This window comes from Miniopterus natalensis, chromosome 13, assembly GCF_054644295.1.
Source record: "Miniopterus natalensis isolate mMinNat1 chromosome 13, mMinNat1.hap1, whole genome shotgun sequence".
Lineage (NCBI taxonomy): Eukaryota > Metazoa > Chordata > Mammalia > Chiroptera > Miniopteridae > Miniopterus > Miniopterus natalensis.
The window spans coordinates 62,624,568-62,646,580 of record NC_142093.1 but is presented as its reverse complement, the minus strand read 5'-3'; the positions used below and the strand labels follow the sequence as shown (position 1 = coordinate 62,646,580).

Here is a 22,013-nt window from a genome sequence, read left to right as displayed (position 1 = left end):
GAATGGCACGGGCATGCTCCCTGGAGGGGAAGCGCCCAGTTCACCCCATAAAATGTACCATTTAGTGGTTTTAGTACATTCACAGGGTTGTGCAGTCCTCACTGTGATCTGTTTAGAACACTGTCCTCAGTCCAAGGCAAAACCTCGCACCCATGTGCAGTCTCCTGTTTCTCCCTCCCCCAGCCCTAAGCAGTCACAATCTATTTTCTGCCTTTTTAGATTTGCTTATTCTGAAATTTCATATAAATGGAATCAGGCAATATGCAGTGTTTCGTGTCTGGGTTATTGAACTTAGGATAATGTTTTCAGGGTTCCTTCCTGTGGTGGCAGGTGTCAGAACCTCGTTCCTTTTTACAGCTGAATGATATTCTGTTGTATGGATGGACCACATTTTGTTTACTCATCTGTCATTCGGGTGGTTTCCAGTGTTTGGCTGCAATGAATGATGCTGCTATGAACATGTGTGTGTATGTTCCCGAGTGGACATACGTGTTCAGTTCAGTACAAGTGCAGTTGTTGGGTCACGTGGTCACTCCGTGTTTCACCTTTCGAGGAGTAGCCAGGCGTTTTTCCAAAGTGGCTGCACTGCCCACTCTCCCCCAGCAGTGTCTCCACATCCTCACCAGCTCTTGTTGTCTGACTTTCTGGCACTGGAGTCTTACACAGTTGTTCTATGATGGTTCCCAATGTTACGCAGACTGAGGAGGGATATGTGTTTTGGTCCCTGAATTTGTCACGTCACCTCGGTCAGCGGCAGTCCACCCAGCCCGTCGTTCCCGCGGTGGGCTGTGCGTGAGAGTGGCTGCTGACTGTGCAGGAGCTGGGCAGCCCAGCTCCGTTTTGTGTTCACTTCAGTATCAGGTTGTGCCAGTGGGTTTACAAGTGTTCTCCTTTGTGAGTGAGCTCCCTCACCGCTCCTGCCTCCTCGTGCTCTCTCATTCTCACCAGGGACCTGGATGCCAGAGCAGAGAAGGAGTTCTTCCGGGCCTTCTTCAGGTTGCCCAGGCAGGAGAAGCTGCACGTGGTCACCGACTGTTCCCTTTGGACGCCGTTCAGCCGCTGTCACACCGCCGGGCGGATGTTCGCCTCCGACAGTTACATCTGCTTTGCCAGCAGGGACGAGGGCTGCTGCCATGTCATCCTCCCTCTCAGAGAGGTGGGGAGGGCCTGCCTCCCTGGGAGACAGCAGGGCCCGGTGCTCACAGCAAGGCCTTGCCCGCTAGGGATGGCAGCTAGAGGGAAGCATGGCCTGAATTTGACCACTACCCAATTGCTGTTGCTTTTCCTGTTGCTATGGCAACCTGAAGTTTGTATAAAACTGACTGGTGAGAACAGGGCACGCTAACCTCCACATTATCAATAAAGCTGTAGTTTAAAGCTTTATGACAGCCCTGGCCAGCGTGGCTCAGTGGTTAGAGCGTCCGCCTGTGCACCTGAGGTTGCTGGTTAGATTCCTGGTCAAGGGCAGGCACCTTGGTTGCAGGCGCGATCTGTGCCCCCAGTCAGGGCGCGTGCGGGAGGCAGCCCATCAGTGTAGCTCGCTCTCTCTTCCTTCCACTCTCTTTGAAATCAGTGGAAAAATATCCTCACTCCTTAGGTGAGGTCTGAAAAAACAGCTTTATGGCAGGTTTTAGGCATGAAGCCTCCCTTCACCCACAGAAAGGGAGAAAAAAGGCCACGTACTAAACGCCTCCCCTTTGAAGGTAAACGTCACCTTGCTCGGCTGTTATGCCCTCCTGGAACTTCACTTAGAAATCTAAAAACGCTTCCTTTCTTTCATACGGGCCAAGTCCTTCCTCCTGGAAAAGCCCATAATTCTCTTCGTGGAAATGGAGAGCAGCTCCAGTCTCCGTTCTTCTGGACCTGGTGGCTCAGCCTTTGGTTTGAGGGCGCCTGCTGGGCGGTGCCCACAGCTCTGTACACCAGCACCCAGGTCCTCGTGCTGTGAACTCGCTGAGCACTGCTCTTCGGGGAAGCTCAGGCTTCCTGCAGTCGTGTGATCTCCTACCTCCATGCCCTTTCTCTGTGGCAGAGTTTTCGTTTCACAAATATCCTTTCTTAAGAGTGGAGCAAGAAATCCAGTCATTGTCTTATATACTTATTTTAAAATATTTATTTATTTATTTTTAATCCCATCCGAGGATATTTTTTCCATTGCTTTTTCAAAGAGAGTGGAAGAGAGAGGGAGAGAGACATCAGTGTGAGAGACTCGTCGATTGGTTGCCTCCCACATGAGCCCCAACCAGGGCTGGGCATCGAGCCTGCAACCCAGGTATGAGCCCTTCAGTCCGCAGGCAGACGCTCTAACCGCTGAGCCAAACCGGCCAGGGCTCCTTATTTTTTAAAGTTATGATAATATATACATACAGCATTTACCGTTTTAGCATTAAGTAGTTCATGTTATTGTGCAGACATCTCCAGAACTTTTCTACCTTCCCCAGCTGAAGCCTTGTCTCTATTAAGTGACTGCTCCTCACCCCCTTTCCTCCCCCAGCCCCTGGCAACAGCCGTCCTACTTCCTGTCTCTGTGAGTTTGACTACTCTGGGCACCTCCTGTAAGTGGAGTCAGACAGCATTTGTCCTTTTGTGATGGGATTACTTTACTTAGCGTAATGTCCTTGAAGCCCATCCATGAAGCCTGTGTCAGATGTCCTTTTTAAGGCTGACTACTACTGTGTGTGTACAGACCACATTTGGTTGTCCCGCTTGCCCACTGAGGGACAGTGGGCAGCTCCCGCCTTTTAGCTGTTGTGGATGAGCTGCCTTGCATACTCTTGACCTTGGCACCAGCTCCTGATTGCGGTGCTTGTTTTGGCTTCTGTGTCAGGATGTGTCTGACTATGTAGTTAAATGCCTGCCTCCCCTCTTTGTATGTAATTTCCTGGCACAGGTGGTGAGCATTGAGAAGATGGAGGACACGAGCCTGCTGCCCAGCCCCATCATTGTCAGCATCCGGAGCAAGACGGCCTTCCAGTTCATCGAGCTCAAGGACCGAGACACCCTGGTGGAGCATCTGCTCGGCAGGCTGCAGCAGGTGCACGCTGACCACCCCGTGCGTTACAGCACCTCACAGGAGGACGTCACGGTATGGCTCTTCAAAACAGTAGGACTCCACACACCAAAACCCCGTTTTCACCACCTCTAGGGCAGTGGTCTCCAAAGGAGTGCTCACAATGATGATCCTCATGGTGCAGAGCTGTTGGGTCTGTGTGGCACTCTGGTGCCACCTCTGATACACCCGGTGTCCACAGGTTAGAGGGGCTCCACGCAGGTTAAAGGAAATGATAGGCATGCCCCCCCCTCCCCGCAGGTCAGAGGGGATAATGGGGTGCTGCAGTCACAGGTTAGAAGCTGGGAGGAAGCTGCGTCCTCTGGCTGCATGAGCAGTCTCGGGGGACATTGCAGCACAGTCCTTCCCAAGGATCCGGTCCATTTGGCTTCACGTCAGTCTGTTTTTCCTCCAGGTCGTCAGTAGACGTGTTTGAGTTTGCTGTACTCATACTTCCAAAGGCAAGCAGAGGTTGCCCTGTTTTAAAACCATGACTTTCTCTTTATTTTACTTCCCCCTGCAGGCGCCACACGTCTTTCACTCAGCAAGCATGTACAGTGAACACAGGTTCGGGGATCTTGAGATGGTGTCTTCTCAAAAGAGTGAGGAAAGCGAAGAGAAGAGCTCACAGCTGCACCCCAAGGCCCTGAGCGCCGTCTTGCAGCAGTCGGGCAGCCAGTGCCCTGACTTGCGCATGGTGGGTGACACTCGGCCTGGCTGGGCACGCGTAGGGTTGCCCCGGGTATGGCTTCCAGCTTCCTGACCCACTGTGGAGCTTGGCATTTAGGAGGGCAGCTGTGGTGCAGGTTGTCAGGCAGCTGAGAACAGCAAGCTGCCCCCTCTTTGCCTCGTTGGCCCAGAGTGGAAGGGGCTCGCTGATACCTGCTGCCTGGGCATCTCTGGGCGTGCTGCAGATGCGTCAGGCAGTGGAGGTCGGTGCTCTCCCCGCCTGCCCCTGCGGTGGAAGCTGTGGCTGCCGTCCTTGTGGGTTTTCCAGCAGGTCTTCCTCCACTTACCCCCTGGTGTCTGTGTGCCGCTTTCACAGCCTCGCTCTTTGTCTTCTGGGACAGAGTCTTCTGTTCTTGTTTTATTAAACTAAAACCATTTTTGTTACATTTACTCAATAATTTTCATCTTTGGAGGGAGAGTGAGGGAAGTGTCTTTGCAGGAGGGTAAACGGAGCAGAGGCTGTGCTTTGAGCCGGTGCCGTGGCAGGTGGGCAGCTCTGCTGGGACCATGAGAAGTGGGGTGGCCATGAAATCCTCACCCCCAGCTGTGCCCCAGTTGCCCTGTGGCTGCTGCATAATTAATTCATTGTTGGCTGATTCATTCAGCACTGAGCCCGATTACCAGCTTCACACAGAGATGCTCACTTGAGGACTAAACGCATAAAAATACTGAATGTATGTGTAAATTCCCATTACTAGAGACTGAGGCAATTAAAAGCATATAGAAGCATCTTATTTATGAGGAACTAAACTTTCCGCCATCAGGATAACTTTAAAGGATTGTTAACTGCCTGGAGCCCTCACGTTTTCCTTGTTTCTCACCCCGAGAGCGATGGAACGATGGAACCTTTTCAGGCTTCAGTGTTTCTCCTGGCTGTCAGGACGCTCAGGGCGCACTTTACCTGCCCTCCTCCCCTCCGCCCTCTGCAGACCCGTGTTTCAGCAGCTGGCTCGCGTCAGCGTCAGGATCAGCTCCTCTCCTGCGTCTCACCCCCACCTCGCCCCCCCATCTGCTCTGTGTTACTTTAGTGTTGGGACAGACTTCTTCCCATCCAGTTTGCCAGGGAAATGGCATTTTACTGCCTAAGTGCTCCCACAGGACCCTGAGCTCCCGAGGGGCTGCTGCTCTGTGTTATTCCCCTGAACGTCTTCTGTGCCTAGAGGTTCAGGATCCCGAAATCCTCTGCCACCCTTAACAGAGGTGGTGCTCTCTGCGGTGGACTGTGCACGGGCTGTGGTGGACTGTGGACAGGCTCTTTGTACATTAAGGATGTTTCTGTTTCCAGTCCAGAGAGCAGATAAAGATAAGCCTGTGGAACGACCACTTTGTGGAATACGGCAGAACCGTGTGTATGTTTCGCACAGAGAAGATCCGCAAGCTTGTCACCATGGGGATCCCTGAGTCTCTACGTGGCAGACTCTGGCTGCTTTTCTCAGGTAAGTGGTTCTGGTGCCTTTAGGCCAAATGTGGTTTCTGGAGCGGACGCAGGAGGGGAGACTGAGGTTGGGCAGCGTGTGTGTGACAGTTATCTACCCCAGCTCCTTCCTGGACATTCCCTCCCCAACTTCAGAACTCCTGTGACAGCTGGGAGCTCATACGTGTCCTCGTCAACGTGCGATTGGGCTGGCGGGATGTCTCCTCTAACCATGACTTTGAGTCTCTATGTGGTCCCGAGAATTCTGTTAAGAAGCAGCTCCTGGGAGGGACGTGCCTTTCTGGGGCACAACTTCTTAAACAGACTAAACGAAAGTCTCTGTGAGCTGGTCACCTGCAGGGATGCTGAAATGGCTCCTCAGAGCTCACTTAGTCTACTGTCCCCTCCCTCGAAGTGGCTCTTCTCCCCTCTTCCTCCTCTGGGAAGTACAGCCGGTTTTGGCCTCAGGCCTCAGCCCCTCCCTCCAATTCTGTTTGGGGTTGTTTGGGACACCTACTGAACGATGGGCCGAGACTGGGACCAAACTTCTCCAGACTCTTGAGCAGCCATTCGTCTGTCTCCACATAGATCATGAGCTGTTTTGTCAGCTTGGTAGAGGAGCGGGGCTGCGAGCAGGAGGGGGCCCTCTCCCCTCAGTGCCAAGAGAGGCAGGTGAGGAGGCCGCTTTCCCCAGGTGACTGCTGTGCTCAGGGCCGCAGAGAGGCTCTGAGGCCGGGCATGTGCCTTCCTCCCACTGCTCACTTTCCCTTTTCTCCCTCATGGTAGCCTCTCACCCCCATCATTTCTCCTCCTCTTTCCCTGTCTCTCCCCCAAAGTAGCACAGCCCCTCCCCCTCCTGTTTCTGACCCGCCCTGGGGTGCCCTTCATGGGCACTCACTGGTGCCTCACCAGCCACTGCTCACCTGTTCACCCCTCTTTCCCCTGCCTCAGGCGTGTTTTTGAGGCTGCCAACCGAAGACCACCATCGCAACACTTTCTTTTAAAATTAAAAATGTCTTCTGTGTTTTTATATTTAATAAAAACAATCTATATTCATAGTTGAAAAGAAAATAATAGAAGAGCAAGCAAAGAAAGTGGCGTTGCTCATAATCTCGTCACCTGAAGTGGTTTATGGTCTTCAGGAATCCTTAATGAACATGTGTTATTAATTAATTTATTTATTCTCGGCCGAGGACACAGGTTTATTTATTTTAGAGAGGGAGGGAGGGAGAGAGGGAGAGAGAGAAACATCAATCAGTTGCCTCCCATATGCACCCCAACCAGGAATTGAACCCACAACCTTTCGGTGCGCAAGAGGACGCTCCAAACAGCCGAGCCACCAGCCAGGGCAGTGAACATACTTTATATGTATGTATAGTTAGCTTTCCATATTCATGGGTTTCACATCTGTGGATTCAACCAACACATCAAAAATATTCGGGGGGAAATACCCCAGAAAGTTTGAAAAAGCAGCACTGGACTGCCGCATGCCAAGCACTACGCAGAGCCCATGGGAGTGCAGGGTGCAGGTGACCTGCTGTGGCCTCTGTGCAGATAGAGGCGACGCCCAAATCCCATGCCACTTACAGAGCTTGAGCATCCATGGGGTCCTGGAACCACTCCCCTGGAGACCGAGGAACGACTGTTCCCACACGTACTTTTTGTTAAGAAAACAGTTGCCAAGTCAGTTCACAAAGGGCCCTCTTCGCTCAGCGCTGCAGTGCTTCCTCGGCTGGCGGGAAGGCTGCTGCAGCGTGTGGGGTGCCGCTGAGGGCGGGGCAGCTGTCAGCGTGAGTGCTGATTGTGGCACTGGGGGCCGTGGTGCCTGTGTGTTGGGTGTGATGGAGGCTCAGTCATTGCGGATGGACAGCTGGAGGAGGGAATGACACTAAACCCACTCAGGACCAAAAACATGAATAGCAGTGAGAGGCAGAACGGGGCCCTTTCCACTCCCCTGCTCTCCTGGAGCCCCTGCATGGGGCTGGTGGCAGTACCGGGGAACCATCTGCCGCCAGCCCCCCGAGGGAACACTGGCTGCAGCCATAGGGGCCTCGATGCCGGTGGGTGAGTGACTGCAACTCCCAGGTGGCGTGGGGGGCTGGTGTGCCCACCCCCCACTACCCTGCCCGCCAGAGGCCTGGCAGTGGCTTGGCCCTGGGCGAGCTCTGCTTGGTCACCCTGCACATCGTGAGCATAGCCTGCAGTTTCCTGGTGGCAGCTGTCGGCTCTTTCATATGTGTCACCGTCACTTCATCGTAATGGCACCTCCTGTGCTTCTCACAGAGGTGCCCAGTGATTTCTTGTTGAACTAACGCATGAAAATTGTGGGCATATGTATGTGTAAGGATATGTGCATATGTGTATATGTTACACACACGTATACACTTTCTCTTACTGGGGAATGCAACTTATGAAGAGCATGTTAACAAGTATTTCTAGTATGAACTTTTCCCTTTATATAAGGTTATTTTTAGAAAAGCCATGTTCTCTTTTGTTTTTGGCAGAAATGAAGTCCTTTAGGTTGTATGTGGTCTCAACATATTTCCTGTCCCTCAAGTAACGAGACCCTTCTGAGGTTCTCTGACAGGACAGCCCTTCCATGCTGACGCTATCCTGGTAACCAACCCCTTAAAAATTACTTACAAATCATCAGATGCCGTGACCGATCTTGCTGCGCATCCCGGCTACTATGGTAGCCTGGTGGAGGAGTCCATGGGGAAACCCAGCCTGGTGACAGAGGAGATAGAGCGGGACCTGCACCGTTCCTTACCTGAGCACCCCGCCTTCCAGAGTGAGACGGGGATTGCTGCTTTGAGGAGAGTCCTGACGGCCTATGCCCACCGGAACCCCAAAATCGGGTACTGCCAGGTGAGGTGTGCACAGAGCGCAGGATCCTGTTGACCACAGGGTCTCAGGGCCTGTTGTCTGGGTGGGCCTCTGGTACCAAGGACGGTTGTATGAAGGCTCTGTGCTGGGCTCTTGCCTTAAAGAATGTGTCGAAAGAGGCCAAGGAAGTCGTCTTTGTGCACACAGACAGGCTGCTCACCTGATGTTGGAAACATTTCCCAGGCCTGGGCAGAGTCATGGGCTGAGTGGACAGCAGGGCAGCTGCCGTGTGCCCCCTGAGAACAGAGCCTCACGGGCTAAGTCCACGGCGGGGCAGGTGCTGTGTGTCCCCGGGGGCAGAGCCTCACGGGCTGAGTGAACAGCGGGGCAGGTGCTGTGTGCCCCCCTGGAGCAGAGCCTCATGGGCTGAGTCCACAGCAGGACAGGTGCCGTGTGCCCCCCGAGAACAGAGCCTCACGGGCTGAGTTCACGGCGGGGCACGTGCCGTGTGCCCCCCAGGAGCAGAGCCTGACGGGCTGAGTGGACAGCGGGGCAGGTGCCGTGTGCCCCCCAGGAGCAGAGCCTCACGGACTGAGTCCACAGCAGGGCAGGTGCCGTGTGCCCCCCAAGAACAGAGCCTCACGGGCTGAGTCCACGGCGGGGCAGGTGCCGTGTGCCCCCCGAGAACAGAGCCTCACGGGCTGAGTGGACAGCAGGGCAGGTGCCATGTGCCCCCCGGGAGCAGAGCCTCACGGACTGAGTCCACAGCAGGGCAGAGCTCTAGAACTTATAGGGATTAGTTTTAAAATGACAGTGCTATTTGGGGAGGAAAAAGATGTTTGGGGCAGAAATCTTCCCTTGGGAAACATGGGTGGAGGGAAGATGTCCTCCAGGCAATTGTGAGGACTTGGGAGGTTGGTTTGGTGTCAGAACAAACACCAGCAAACCCCCAAGGCTGGGTTACAGGACCGCCTGACATTTAGAATATAAGATACATGTATCTTTAATTCTCCTCCGAGAAATGAGGGCATTTCCCACTGATTTTAGAGAGTGGAGGGGAGGGGGCGGGGGAGAGACATCAACTGGCTGCCCCACACGTTCCCCAACCAAGGGCGGGGATTGGACCTGCAGCCCAGGTACGTTCCCTTGACCGGGAATCGAACCCTCGACCCTCTGGTGCACAGGCTGGTGCTCTAACCACTGAGCCACACAGGCCATCGCCAAAATACAAGATTTTAAACTTTGTTTTCTGTAAATAAGCAAAATCAGTGGGGGAATGACATGTAGTGTGTGTGTGTGTCTGAACATGAACTTAGAAAATGGACAGTTTTTTTATTGTCTTTATTGATTTCAGAGAGAGGAAGGGAGGAGAGAGAGAGAAACCTCAGTGATGAGAGTCATTGATCGGCTGCCTCCTGCACGCCCCCGACTGGGGATCAAGCCCACAACCTGGGCATGTGCCCTGACTGGGAATTGAACCGGGATCTCCTGGATCCTAGGTGGATGCTCAACTGTTGAGCTACGCCAGCTGGGCGATTAATGCACAGACTTGATCTGAGCCTGAGGTGTGCTCCACAGCTCAGTCCAGCATCACTAGGTGGGGACAGTGATGGAACGGGTGGCCGATCCCTCTGCCGGGTGTATCTGTGAGGACCATGTTGACATGACACGTGGTCATTCTTCTGCATATGTTGGAGTGGTTAGAGTACCCTGATCTTGGCTTTTGTAGGTCATTTGAACTTGTGTGTTTTTTAATGTCTCTGTGGCCCTATGTGGTTTGGTCAGTCACTGTCCCCTCCTCTGAACCCCCGAGCAGTCCATGAACATCCTGACTTCCGTCCTGCTCCTGTACGCCAAGGAGGAGGAGGCCTTCTGGTTGCTGGTTGCTGTGTGCGAGCGGATGCTGCCTGACTACTTCAACCACCGGGTCCTTGGTAAGTTGCCTCCTGCCCCCTCTGGTGCACTGGGGAGACAAGAGCCTGGGCAGAGACCTTTCCACCAGTCCTGGTTCTCAAGTCTGTGTGCTTCTCAGCAGTCTTTCTGCAAATACTGTTCGGCTCTGGGATTTGCAAAGTTACCCAGTGTAATTCTCTGCACAGGTTTTTTTTTTTTTTTTTTTTAATTTTATTGATTTCAGAGAGAGGAAGGGAGAGGGGGAGAGAGAGAGAAACATCAATGATGAGAGTCATTGATCGGCTGCTTCTTGCACGCCCCCGACTGGAGATTGAGCCCACAACCCAGGGATGTACCCTGACCAAATTGAAATGCAATCTCCTGGATCCTAGGTCGACGCTCAACTGCTGAGCCACACTGGCTGGCTCCCTGCACAGTTTTCGCAAAATGGTGGAATAAGGTAACCTGATAACTCTCTTGCTACAAGCACAGATTTTGCATAAAAAACAAATTATTTTACTTTGATAGCTGAGCTCACAAGGAGGAAAGAAAAATTCAAGGCTCAGAAAACAAGTTGAAAAGTGAAAACCAGAGAGATTTTTCCCTGAAGATGTGGCCTGGGAAGGGAGGGGCATCTCCTCTTGCTACCCAGGCAGCTCTGGGAGACAGGAGAGGAGAGAGGTGAGTGGAAGCGTGCTCCCCGACCTAGAGGGAAGACGTGGGGAGCTGCCCCCCTCATAGGTGGGAAGCGAGAGCACTCATTGTCCCTGCTTGGCTCTGGGCAAGCCTCTGCCCTCAGCCCTGAAGCACTCGGTGTCTCTGTCTTTGTGTGGTTGGCATTTTAATTTGCACTGTCTCGGGTCCAGCAGCTGTCTAGTGGAGAAAATGACACAGACGTTACTTTGGTAAGACTCTTAAGAGCACCTTTCAGTAGTCCAGAATGAGAGATGGAGAGAGCCCCAAATTCTGGTGGCAGCAGTAGGAACAGAAAAGAACCTGTCTGAGACAGAATTTGACAAAGGACTGATGTAGGGGCAAGGCAGGGAGAAGGGCGTGAGGACTGATGGATGCGATGCCCCTGGGGGTAAGGAGGGGTGGCGGGAAGGAGGTGGCTGCCTCCTGCCTATTGGGGCCTTTTGGTGTGCCCGTGCCCATGCCCATTCCCGTGCCCATGCCCCCGGCTTCCTTCATGCACCTGACCCGTTAACGGCTCGTGTCTGTTTTCACTTGATGTTGTGGGAGGTGGTTTAACGTTGTACAGAGTAGCACGAAAGAATCGGAGCCCTGGAGTCACGGGAGGCCTGTTACCCTCTCAGTTGGCGAGTGTTGCTTGGGACAGCTCGTCCTCAACGTGACTAGTGCACCCGCCCGGACATGTGCACGCCGATGTGACGACCCCCCCCCCCAGGCTGTAGCGGTTCCCTTGTGCCCCTTGCCTGCCACAGGCAACTCTTGGCACTGATTTCTGTCACCACAGATTAATGTGGCCTGTTCTTGAACTTGGCATACATACCACAATAGAGAATGTTCTCCTTTGTGGCTGGCTTCCTTTGCACATGATGTTGTTGGTGAGCCAGTAGTTTGTTCCTTTCCCTTGCTGAGTAGTAGTTCACCGCACACTCATACATTGATCTGTGTTGTTTCCAGTGTTTATTCTAAGTAAAGTTGCAGTGAGCATTCATGTGTAAGTTTTTGTGTGAATACCACATATTGTCCGTTTTCTTGAGTATTTACCAGGAGCAGAATTGCTGGGTCATAGATTAGTTGTATGTTTAACTTTATAAGAAACTGTTGGTTTTTCAAAGCATATGTAATGTGGTCACGTGCTCTGCGTCAGGAACGTGTGAGAGTTTTGGTTGCCCCACATCCTTACTAACACTCGGAATTGTCTTTTTAATTTTTGCTATTCTAGTGGGTAAGAAGTATATCATGGTGCTTTTAATTTGCATTTCTGTGATTAATAATGTTGAACATAAACTTTTGTTCTTACTGGCCCTTTGTTCTTCGCCTTGTCTCTTCTTTGAAGAGTCTGCTCAAATCTTTTGCCTATTTGGAAATTTTTTGGTTCCTCGCTCCATATTACTGTGCTTCAGGGGTTCTCCCTGTGTTTGGAATACGAGGCCCCTGTCAGATACATTTCCTCTTTCTGAGTTTGAAGTTTGCGTTTTCATTTTATCAATGCTAACTTTTGAAGAACATGTTTTTAATGTTGATGAAGTCCAGTTTATACTTTTTTCTATGATTAGTGCTTTTTGTGTCCTAAGAAATTTTGCCTTTCCCTGTATTTTCTTTTAGAAGTATTATGGCATAGGCTTTTATATTTAGGTCTGTGACACATTCACGTTTTTCTGTGTGCCGTGGAGCGCATGCATATCCACACAGATACCCACTTGACTGAATGTGATTTTTTGAAAACACTGTCCTTTTGCCATTGAATTTCCTTGGTCACAGTGTCAGAAGTCAGTGGACTGAGTGAGTGCTGCACTCAGGCTCTGCCTCCCTGCCCTGCCCTGCCCTCGGAGCAGCTTTGCTTCAGGCTGGCCGGAGCGTGTGGGCCCCTTCCAACCACGCGGCCTGCCTTCCTTCGCAGGGGCCCAGGTGGACCAGTCGGTGTTTGAGGAGCTGGTCAGGGAGCACCTCCCCGAGCTGGCGGAGCACCTGCGCGACCCCGCCGCCCTGGCCTCCGTGTCCCTCTCGTGGTTCCTGACGCTCTTCCTCAGCATCATGCCCCTGGAGAGCGCAGTGCACGTGGTCGACTGCTTCTTCTATGATGGCATCAAGGCCGTGTTCCAGCTGGGGCTGGCGGTGCTGGAGGCCAGCGCCCCCGACCTGTGCCGCTGCACAGATGACGGCCAGGCCCTGATGATCCTCAGCAGGTGGGCTTCGCTGCAGCTCCGGCCACGGGGGGTGGGGTGGGCAGCGCTGCGGGTGTCCGGAGGGCTGTCCGGTGCAGGGGTTCCTCCCCCCTGCCGTTTGTCACCCAGAGCCGGCCTGTCCGGTGGCACCGTTGCCCTCTTCCCTCACCCCTCTCTGCCAGGTGAGAACAGCCGTCGGTGCTTTTCTCTGAGGAGAGTCACATGTCTTGAGTCTAGATGGACTCCTAGTGGCCTTGGATGGGGCGGCTGGGCGGGCACCGGGAAGTGTGGGCCTCAGGCAGGCACCCGGAGCTGAGGGCAAGTTAGCTGAGTAGGTTCCCTTTCAGAATACGGTGGAAGCTTAAGGCTGCAGCGTGCACAGGACTTTGTGTACCTCGCTGGACTCGCAGAGACCTGGAAACACCCCGTGGCCCAAGACCGGCACATCTGGCCCTGGGTGTCCCCCCTTTTCTCTGAAGCCAGCAGAGTAGTTGCTGCCTCACCCTCCTGCCGTGCTGGAGACAGATGAGCAGTGTGGGAATGTACTGGGACCCGTCTCAGCCCCTGTGACCAGGCGAGGTCAGCCTGTGCCTTACTGCTGCTGGTTGCTCAGGTTTCTAGATCACATTAAGAATGAGGACAGCCCTGGAGCCCCAGCTGGCAGCCACCACGCCTTTTTCTCTGATGACCAGGAGCCCTGCCTGGGGACGGACATTGCCGACCTGATCCGGGACTCCTATGAGGTGATGGCCTGTCCCGTCCCCCCCCCGCCCCGAGGAAGCTTGTTGGGGGGGGCCTGCAGGGGGCTTCTGGGCTGCTGCTCGTGCCGTGTACAAGGGGCTTCTGAGAGTGAGTGACCCTTGTTTCCCTGCAGAAATTTGGAGACCAGTCTGTGGAGCAGATTGAGCGCATGCGCTGTCGGCACAGGATCAGGGTTCTCCAGGGCCACGAGGACACCACGAAGCAGAACGTGGTGAGTGGCGCCTGCTGCCTGTGGCGTGTCTGCTGGTCTCCGATGCGAGTGCCAGCTCTCCTGCCCCGGCGGGCAGCTCAGCGGTGGGAACTCTGTCCGTGCACCGAAAGGTTGCAGGTTTGACTCCTGGTCAGGGCACATACCTGGGCTAAGGGTTCGACCCCAGTTGGGGCACGTGTGAGAGGTGACTAACTGCTGTTTCTTCCACATTGATGTTTCTCCTCCTCCTCGGGTAAGGAGTAAAGAAGGGGTGCAGCTTTTCCCCGTTGGATTAAAAGCTGAGTAGAGGTGACATGGTGTAGCAACAGCAGAAGTTTTAGTCAGACTGCGAGCAAATTACCCACTTTGAGCCTCAGGATCCCTGGCTGTAGAGTAGGGTAGTAGCTGTGGTGAGGGATCGAAGGAGGTAGGATGTGGGGGATACCAGCACCCGGGGCCTCAGGGTCCCCAACTGTAGAGTAGGGTAGTAGCCGTGGTGAGGGATCGAAGGAGGTAGGATGTGGGGGATACCAGCACCCGGGGCCTCAGGGTCCCTAGCTGTAGAGTAGGGTAGTAGCCATGGTGAGGGATCGAAGGAGGTAGGATGTGGCGGATACCAGCACCGGGGGCCTCAGGATCCCTGGCTGTAGAGTAGGGTAGTAGCCGTGGTGAGGGATCGAAGGAGGTAGGATGTGGGAGATGCCTGGCACCCGGGGCCTCAGTGTTGGCTGGAACTCATTCAGGAGGAGCTCTTACCCAGCTGCCCTGGCCAGTGTTGGGCTTCCCTGAGAACTTACACCTTTGTCGGGAGGCCTGGTGTGCGACTGAGAAGCTCCCATAGAAGGATCTTGGTGTCAGCAGGGAGCAGACACCGCTGCTTGCCGCAGGGATGGACGCTGGCACGGGGCGCCTGGTGCCCCACGCTGCAGGAGAGCCCCTCCTGCTGCTCCAGGTGCAGACAGAGCTTACTCCTTCGTTGTTTCTTCTTTCCCCAGCTCCGCGTGGTCACCCCAGAGGTCTCATTTCTGCTCGAAGACCTCGAGGAGCTCTATGACCTATTCAAGGTACGGAAGTCTGGGGAGGGGAGGGAGTGACAGCCCTGAGCCAGGCCCAGCCAATGTGGTCACCCTGCCTGGCGATGGTGACGTGTGGAAGCTGTTTTGGGACAGCAGGGGCCCGGGGCTGCCCCACCCGCCAGCCCGGGGCACTAGATCAGCCCCGGCATGAGTGCTGCTGCTGTTCTACAGGAAGTTCCTGTCCAATTAGATGGGACAGTGACCCCTGAGGCCGTTGCTTCATATACTTTTCAATTACTTGTAATTTAGCTCATAGCACATCTACACATATTTCTATATTTATGTGGCTGGCATGCATGCAAGTTCATGTGGCCACACAGTCTTAATCATTCTGAAGTAACTTTATAATCTATCATACTGGTAATAATATGCTGAACTATATTTCCAATAGTTGGATATTTAGGTAGATTCTCAGATTTTGCTATTTAACTCATGCTACAAAGAACATTTTCTTTCTTTTCTTTGTTAAATATGTTTTTGTTACTGATTTTAGAGAGAGAGGAAGAGACGGGGGAGAGAGAGAGAAACATTAGTGATGAGAGAGTCATGGGTCAGCTGCCTCCTGCACGCCCCCCACTGGGGATGCAGCCCACAATCCTGGCATGTGCCCTGACCTGGAATTGAACTGTGACCTCTTGGTGCATGGGATGACTCACCACTGAGCAACACTGGCCAGGCTGCAAAGAACATTTTCAAATGCTTTGCTAGACGTTTTCTTGCTGGGAGCAGTAAATAAAAATGGGGAAGAGAGGCTGACACATTGATGCCCTCCAGAGGCCTGGCAGGGAGGAGGAAGAGCAGTGATAGGAATCAAGTCCGGCAGTGAGGAGTCCGCCTCCAGAGCTCCTCCTGCTGGAACTACAAGCTGCTGTCACTTCTGAACTCAAATTGCCAAAATAGCGGAAATAGTGATAAGCAACCGCAGTCTGAGTGGCTGGCTGAGCCTCTGTGGGCCAGTTGCTTCTCTTTGGCCACCGGAAAGGATCCTTGGCGCTTAGGTTCCCGGCATTCCTCGTTCACGACAAGCAGGAAACATCACCTGTTTTCAAGTCTTACAGTTTCCTCTCTTGCAGGAAGAGAAAATTCAAAGTCCAAGGTTACTCGGTGTCCCGAGCCCTCTGACTTTCTAGAAGGAAACAGGGAATACTAGAAACACAAGAGCACGGAAACCAGTGTTGTTTAGCACGGACAGTCGGCCACTCATTTAGGTTAGCTATTCTCAATTTGAGGGAATATCGATGTCACACATCTGAAGTTATGCAATCTGAAAGATTGCTTTAAATTTGTTTCATTAAGCACTAATCATGTCATTCCTCTGTAACATAAAGGGCTTTTAAAGAAGGCAGAACCGACTACTTCTTGTTTCCTATTTCTACCTTTCCTATGAATGATGTGATTGGTACTTAATGAAATTCATTTTTGTATTTGTAGTTAGCCCTATAAGTCTTTCATTTTTGTAGCACTAACTACAAATATAAACTTAAAAACTATAAATACAAGATAATTTTGAAAATATATCTCCAAAGGAAATTCCAGTAAAATAGTGTCATAATCGTGGTGTCTAAATCTGTCGGGAATCCTCAACGCCTGCTTTGTGTACACGCCCAGCTTCCTTCCAGGCCCAGGCCAGCATCATGCTCCGCCCAGCAGCCTCGGGCGGCCCCTTCTCCCCTGCCTCCTGCCCCCTGAGGGTCCTTGGCTTTCACAGGTGGATTTCTCCTATTTTAGTACTTGATTAAGTGCTGTGGGGCATGGTGCTCTCTAGTTGGATTTCACATGCACCTCTTGTCTTTTGAATCAGAATTCTAATTTCTTAAGGGCGAGGGCCTTGAAGGGCTGGGTTCAGGAGTCCGTCTGTAACTTGACTGCATCTTCCCTAAGCCTGGGACGTGCAGAGTGACCATTTCGTACGTTAACCAGGATAGTCAGCTCTGATGGTCACCTTTACATACTGTTTCCTGTTGAAGACGAACAGTGTGGTTGGTACTGGATGAAATCTATTTCTATTGTTAATTTGAAGCAGTCTTTTCTATCCTTTAATGCAGTTCTTTTACTTCCTTTCATTTCTATTGAGATATAATTGACACAGAAAGGCCTCTAGCAGAATGACACTGATATTCTGAAACAACCGCCACAGCAAGTTTAGTTAACACCCACCTGCTCATGCAGATACAAAAAGAAGAAAATGTTTCTTTTCTTTGTGATGAGAACTTTTAATACATATTCTTTTAGCCACTTGCACACACGCCATGCAACAGGGGTAACACGGCCGTCACGCTGCACATGCTGTCCCAGCATTCGCCTGGAATCCCGAGTTTGTGCCTTTGCCCACCTTCCCAGTCCCCCGCCCCCACCATCACCACAGCTGTGAACTCTTTCTGTGAGTTTGTTGTTTTTTGTTGTTGTTCATTCTTGTTTTGTTTTTTAGATTCTACATGTAAGTGAGGTCACGCGGTATTTGTCTCCTCTGTCTGCCTTATTTCACTTGGCACGATACCCCCTAGGTCCACCCATGCTGTAAAGCAGTCTTGTAAATGACATAAATTCAGATTTGTGATGCCCATCTCCTGTTCTTTCTAATAGAGAACCGTGTCATTAGTCATCTCTCCAAGTAAGACATGGACAGTATAATACATACTCGGCGTCACAGGCGACTCCTGGAAACACCGACTGGGGCCGGGCCTGTGGAGTCCCTCGGCCGCTCCTCTTGATCAGCTGCGCTCGTTCACTCTCGCTGGGTTATTAGGCCCTGGAGAGCATTCGGTCTTTTTAGTATTATTCTGCTTGTCATCTTGTTCTGGTTAAGACTTTTATTGTCAACATTTAATTAAAAAATACAGAACAAAGGAAATAGAATTATATCTACTCTCACCATTGAAAACATAAAAATAACACTTTTATTTTTTTTAATATATCTTTTATTGATTTCAGAGAGAGGACAGGAGAGGGAAAGAGAGACAGAAACATCAATGATGAGAGAGTCATTGATCGAGCCCACAGCCTGGGCATGTGCCCTGACCAGGAATCGAACCCCGATCACCTGGATCCTAGGCCGACACTCAACCGCTGAGCCACACCCGGCTGGGCAAAAAAATAACACTTTTAAGCAAAATGAAAGGATCTTATCCTACCAGCACCTGCAGTCCTGTCTTGTACAAGTCACCGCTGTCCCAATATGGCGCATCCTTCCTGATCCCCCATGCTGTCTGTCAACACACACATGCTTAGTCTTTTGTTCCAGGAAAAGTGAGAATATGCGACACATGCTGGTCTGCAATTTTATTATGGACATTTTTCTAAATCAGTATCTACAGCTTGGCCATGCTTTTTTTTTTTTTTTTTTTTTAATATATATCTTTATTGATTTCAGAGAGAGGAAGAGAGAGAGACAGAAACATCAATGATGCGAGAGTCATTGATCGAGCCCACAACCCGGGCATGTGCCCTGACCGGGAATCGAACCCTGATCGCCTGGATCCTAGGTCGACGCTCAGCCGCTGAGCCACGCCTGGCCGGGCGGTCATGCTTTTTTTTTTTTTTTTTATGTTCTTTTGGTGTTTAATAATTTCATTGAGGAAATAAATACACCAGAAGTAGAAGGATCCCCAGTAAGGAGATAATATTTACACAAATATATGTAAAATGTAGTAATGTTCAGGAGCACTCGACCAATAGAGTGATCAGAATGGGAGGAGGCTGTCTGGGAAAAAACTTCACTTACAAAATATTTTAATTATTTAAAATTCACAGAAAATGTGTTTTTTTTTAGGTCAAAAAGGTTTTTTCCTGAACCATCTGAGAACCCACTGTCTCATTACCCCCAAGTATTATGCATTTTCTACAAGAACAGACATTCAGATCTATAACCTAGCAAACCATCGAAGTCAGAAAGTTGACGCTGACACGCACAGCCGCCGGCCTCTCCCTATCAGATCTCATCATTCCTTCCTTAATGGCTGCACAGTGTCACTGTGGAGCTGAACCGTAATTTATTTAACATTTACCCATTCAGGGACGTTCATGTTGTTTCCGTGCTTTGCTGCCCTGTAAACTGCCGCCCTGAGTGGCCATCCCTGTGCCCCCCCAGGGCTCAGCACCGCTGTCCCTGCAGTGCGGGTCCCTGCGGAGCACACAGTCAGGACTGGAAGTGTGGTTTATTTTCCAAATTCCAGTTTCCCCGAGGCTGTCTGAGATGCTCATTTCCTACGGTCCACACGCACCCGCATTTAATATTACAGATCTTTGAAAACTTTCTAGTCTTGTAGAAAATAGTATTTTCTGTTAAGTTTGTTTACTCATTGGTGAGGTTGAGTACCATTCCAGAAGTTTATTGGCTTATCACCTGTTCGGACCCTTTGCCTGTTTTTTATTGGTTTGTTTTTGTAGGATGCTGTGTAAACTGGTTGGATTAGTCCTTGGCTTATAGAACGGTTTTCTCTGGGCAGGGTTCTGTGGGCCTTTAGCATCACAGGCTGCACAGATACACATGGAAATCCATAGCCTGTCTTGGGTTTTCAGGAACGGAGATTATTAGACCTCTGTGGTACTTTTCACGATTCTGCAAAGGCTATTTAAAGAACATGGCTGCAGTGAGTAGACAGTAAAGTGATGAATGGCATTTTGGTTTCTATCCAAAATGGAATGTGCGCTGGCATGTCACAGCATCAGCATTTGTTCTGTGCCGTCCTTATAGTCGGAGGCATTGAAATTGTGAGTGATCTGCAGTTTGGGGCCAGTTTTAGTGAGTTGAGATATCTGTCCCAGGAGGGGACTCAGCTCCGGGGCAGGGGGAGGGTGTGTCCTGAAGAGGCTCAGCTGTCCTCAGGGACATGGCTATTTCTCAATTGCTTCAGCTTTCAGTCTTATTACCCAGACTTTTTCAAACCACCTGTGTTTTTTACTTTTAATTTTTTGAATTGTTAATATATTCATGTAGTTCAAAATTCAGAACATATAAAGAAGTATGCAGGAAAGAGACTTGCTTCGCATTTGGGTCCCCAGCCCTTTTCCCTCCTGACACTGGCCAGTGTGGTTAGTTTCTTTTGTATCCTATAGCTTTGCCTAGTACTTTCCGTTTTTCAAATAGGACTTTGAGAGAAAATATCAGATTAAACATTGCATGTCTACAATTAAAACTATGGCAGCTGAACTGTACATTTAAAATTAGTTAAAATGAAAAATAAACCTTAATAAAAAAGATGTCCAAATTACATATTCTTGTGGTAACAAGGAACTTTTACATGTCTGGTTAGAGTGGTGAGATTGTAATTTAATTTTTTTCATGTTTGTGTTATAATGTTGCTTATATGCAATTTTACAAGGTGTAGAGTAAGCCGTGGGAGTTCATGTCAGCCTTGGCTCTTAAGTGTGCTGCCCCCTCTCACGGATCCCCCTCTCACAGATCCCCCCTCAGAGATCCCCTCTCACAGATCCCCCCTCACAGATCCCCTCTCACAGATCCCCCCTCACAGATCCCCCCTCACAGATCCCCCCCTCACAGATCCCCCCTCACAGGTCCCCTCTCACAGATCCCCCCCTCACAGATCCCCCCTCACAGATCCCCTCTCACAGGTCCCCTCTCACACATCCCCCCCTCACAGATCCCCCCCTCACAGATCCCCTCTCACAGGTCCCCTCTCACAGATCCCCCCTCACAGATCCCCCTCTCACAGGTCCCCTCTCACAGATCCCCTCTCACAGATCCCCTCTCACAGATCCCCCCTCACAGATCCCCCCTCACAGATCCCCTCTCACAGATCCCCTCTCACAGATCCCCCTCTCACAGATCCCCCCTCACAGATCCCCCTCTCACAGATCCCCCTCACAGATCCCCCTCACAGATCCCCCTCACAGATCCCCCTCTCACAGATCCCCCTCTCACAGATCCCCCTCACAGATCCCCCCCTCACAGATCCCCTCTCACAGATCCCCCCTCACAGATCCCCCCTCACAGATCCCCTCTCACAGATCCCCCTCTCACAGATCCCCCCTCACAGATCCCCCTCTCACAGATCCCCCTCTCACAGATCCCCCCTCACAGATCCCCTCTCACAGATCCCCCTCTCACAGATCCCCCTCACAGATCCCCCCTCACAGATCCCCCTCTCACAGATCCCCCTCACAGATCCCCCTCTCACAGATCCCCCTCACAGATTCCCCCTCACAGATCCCCCCTCACAGATCCCCCTCTCACAGATCCCCCTCACAGATCCCCCCTCACAGATCCCCCTCTCACAGATCCCCCTCACAGATCCCCCCTCACAGATCCCCCCTCACAGATCCCCTCTCACAGATCCCCCCTCACAGATCCCCCCTCACAGATCCCCCTCTCACAGATCCCCCTCACAGATCCCCCCTCACAGATCCCCCCCTCACAGATCCCCCCCTCACAGATCCCCCCTCACAGATCCCCCCTCACAGATCCCCCCTCACAGGTCCCCCCTCACAGATCCCCTCTCACAGATCCCCCCTCACAGGTCCCCTCTCACAGGTCCCCCCCTCACAGATCCCCTCTCACAGATCCCCCCTCACAGGTCCCCTCTCACAGGTCCCCTCTCACAGGTCCCCCCCTCACAGATCCCCCCTCACAGATCCCCTCTCACAGATCCCCCTCTCACAGATCCCCTCTCACAGATCCCTCTCTCCCTCTTGTTTTAAGAGAGAGCACATGATGAGCTGTTACTGGGAGCAGCCCAGGCCCGTGGTCTCTCGCCATGACCCCAGCAGGCCCTACGCAGAGCAGTACCGCATAGACGGCCAGCAGTTTGCACACCTGTTTCAGCTCGTCTCGCCATGGACCTGTGGGGCCCACACAGAGATCCTCGCTGAGAGGACTTTCAGGCTTCTGGATGACAACATGGACCATCTTATCGAATTCAAAGCATTCGTGAGCTGTCTCGGTATGACTGTGTTTATTGCAATGAGTTGATTTGGGATGTGAGCCAGTGAGCACAATACTAAGTGGATTGTGTAGCAGAAACGATTACATGTACCTGTGATTAGCCCGACAGGAGTTTGTAATTTTAAAAATCACTCTGCAGGCTCCTCTGTTTTTATGCTTCCTTAAGGGAGAGGGGCACAGGCTCTCCACACATGAGGTCATTGACCTTGTTCTTGGCGCCCAGGGTGTGGTGAGTGCTTGTGAGAAGCCACGTTCCTAATGCTCACACATAAAATAAAAATCTTTCCAAAGGTGTGAGGTCAGACAAAATTCATGAGC

The 22,013-nt window shown here is 51.7% G+C and overlaps 1 protein-coding gene across 3 annotated transcripts in view; it reads left to right on the top strand.

Annotated features, from left to right (window-relative positions):
• The window catches only part of TBC1D8 (TBC1 domain family member 8), a 107,629-nt gene that overhangs the window by 75,690 nt on the left and 9,926 nt on the right, over positions 1 to 22,013 (top strand). For 2 of the 3 annotated variants that reach the window (XM_087823731.1, XM_087823730.1), the window contains exons 6-16: positions 949 to 1,156; positions 2,891 to 3,085; positions 3,573 to 3,746; positions 5,064 to 5,214; positions 7,846 to 8,060; positions 9,835 to 9,952; positions 12,502 to 12,787; positions 13,380 to 13,509; positions 13,641 to 13,739; positions 14,714 to 14,782; positions 21,453 to 21,693. In XM_087823731.1, coding sequence (XP_087679857.1) covers positions 949 to 1,156; positions 2,891 to 3,085; positions 3,573 to 3,746; positions 5,064 to 5,214; positions 7,846 to 8,060; positions 9,835 to 9,952; positions 12,502 to 12,787; positions 13,380 to 13,509; positions 13,641 to 13,739; positions 14,714 to 14,782; positions 21,453 to 21,693 — 1,886 coding nt within the window. The remainder of the gene's footprint in view (positions 1 to 948; positions 1,157 to 2,890; positions 3,086 to 3,572; positions 3,747 to 5,063; positions 5,215 to 7,845; positions 8,061 to 9,834; positions 9,953 to 12,501; positions 12,788 to 13,379; positions 13,510 to 13,640; positions 13,740 to 14,713; positions 14,783 to 21,452; positions 21,694 to 22,013) is intronic. The other variant, XM_087823732.1, reaches the window with a different exon arrangement.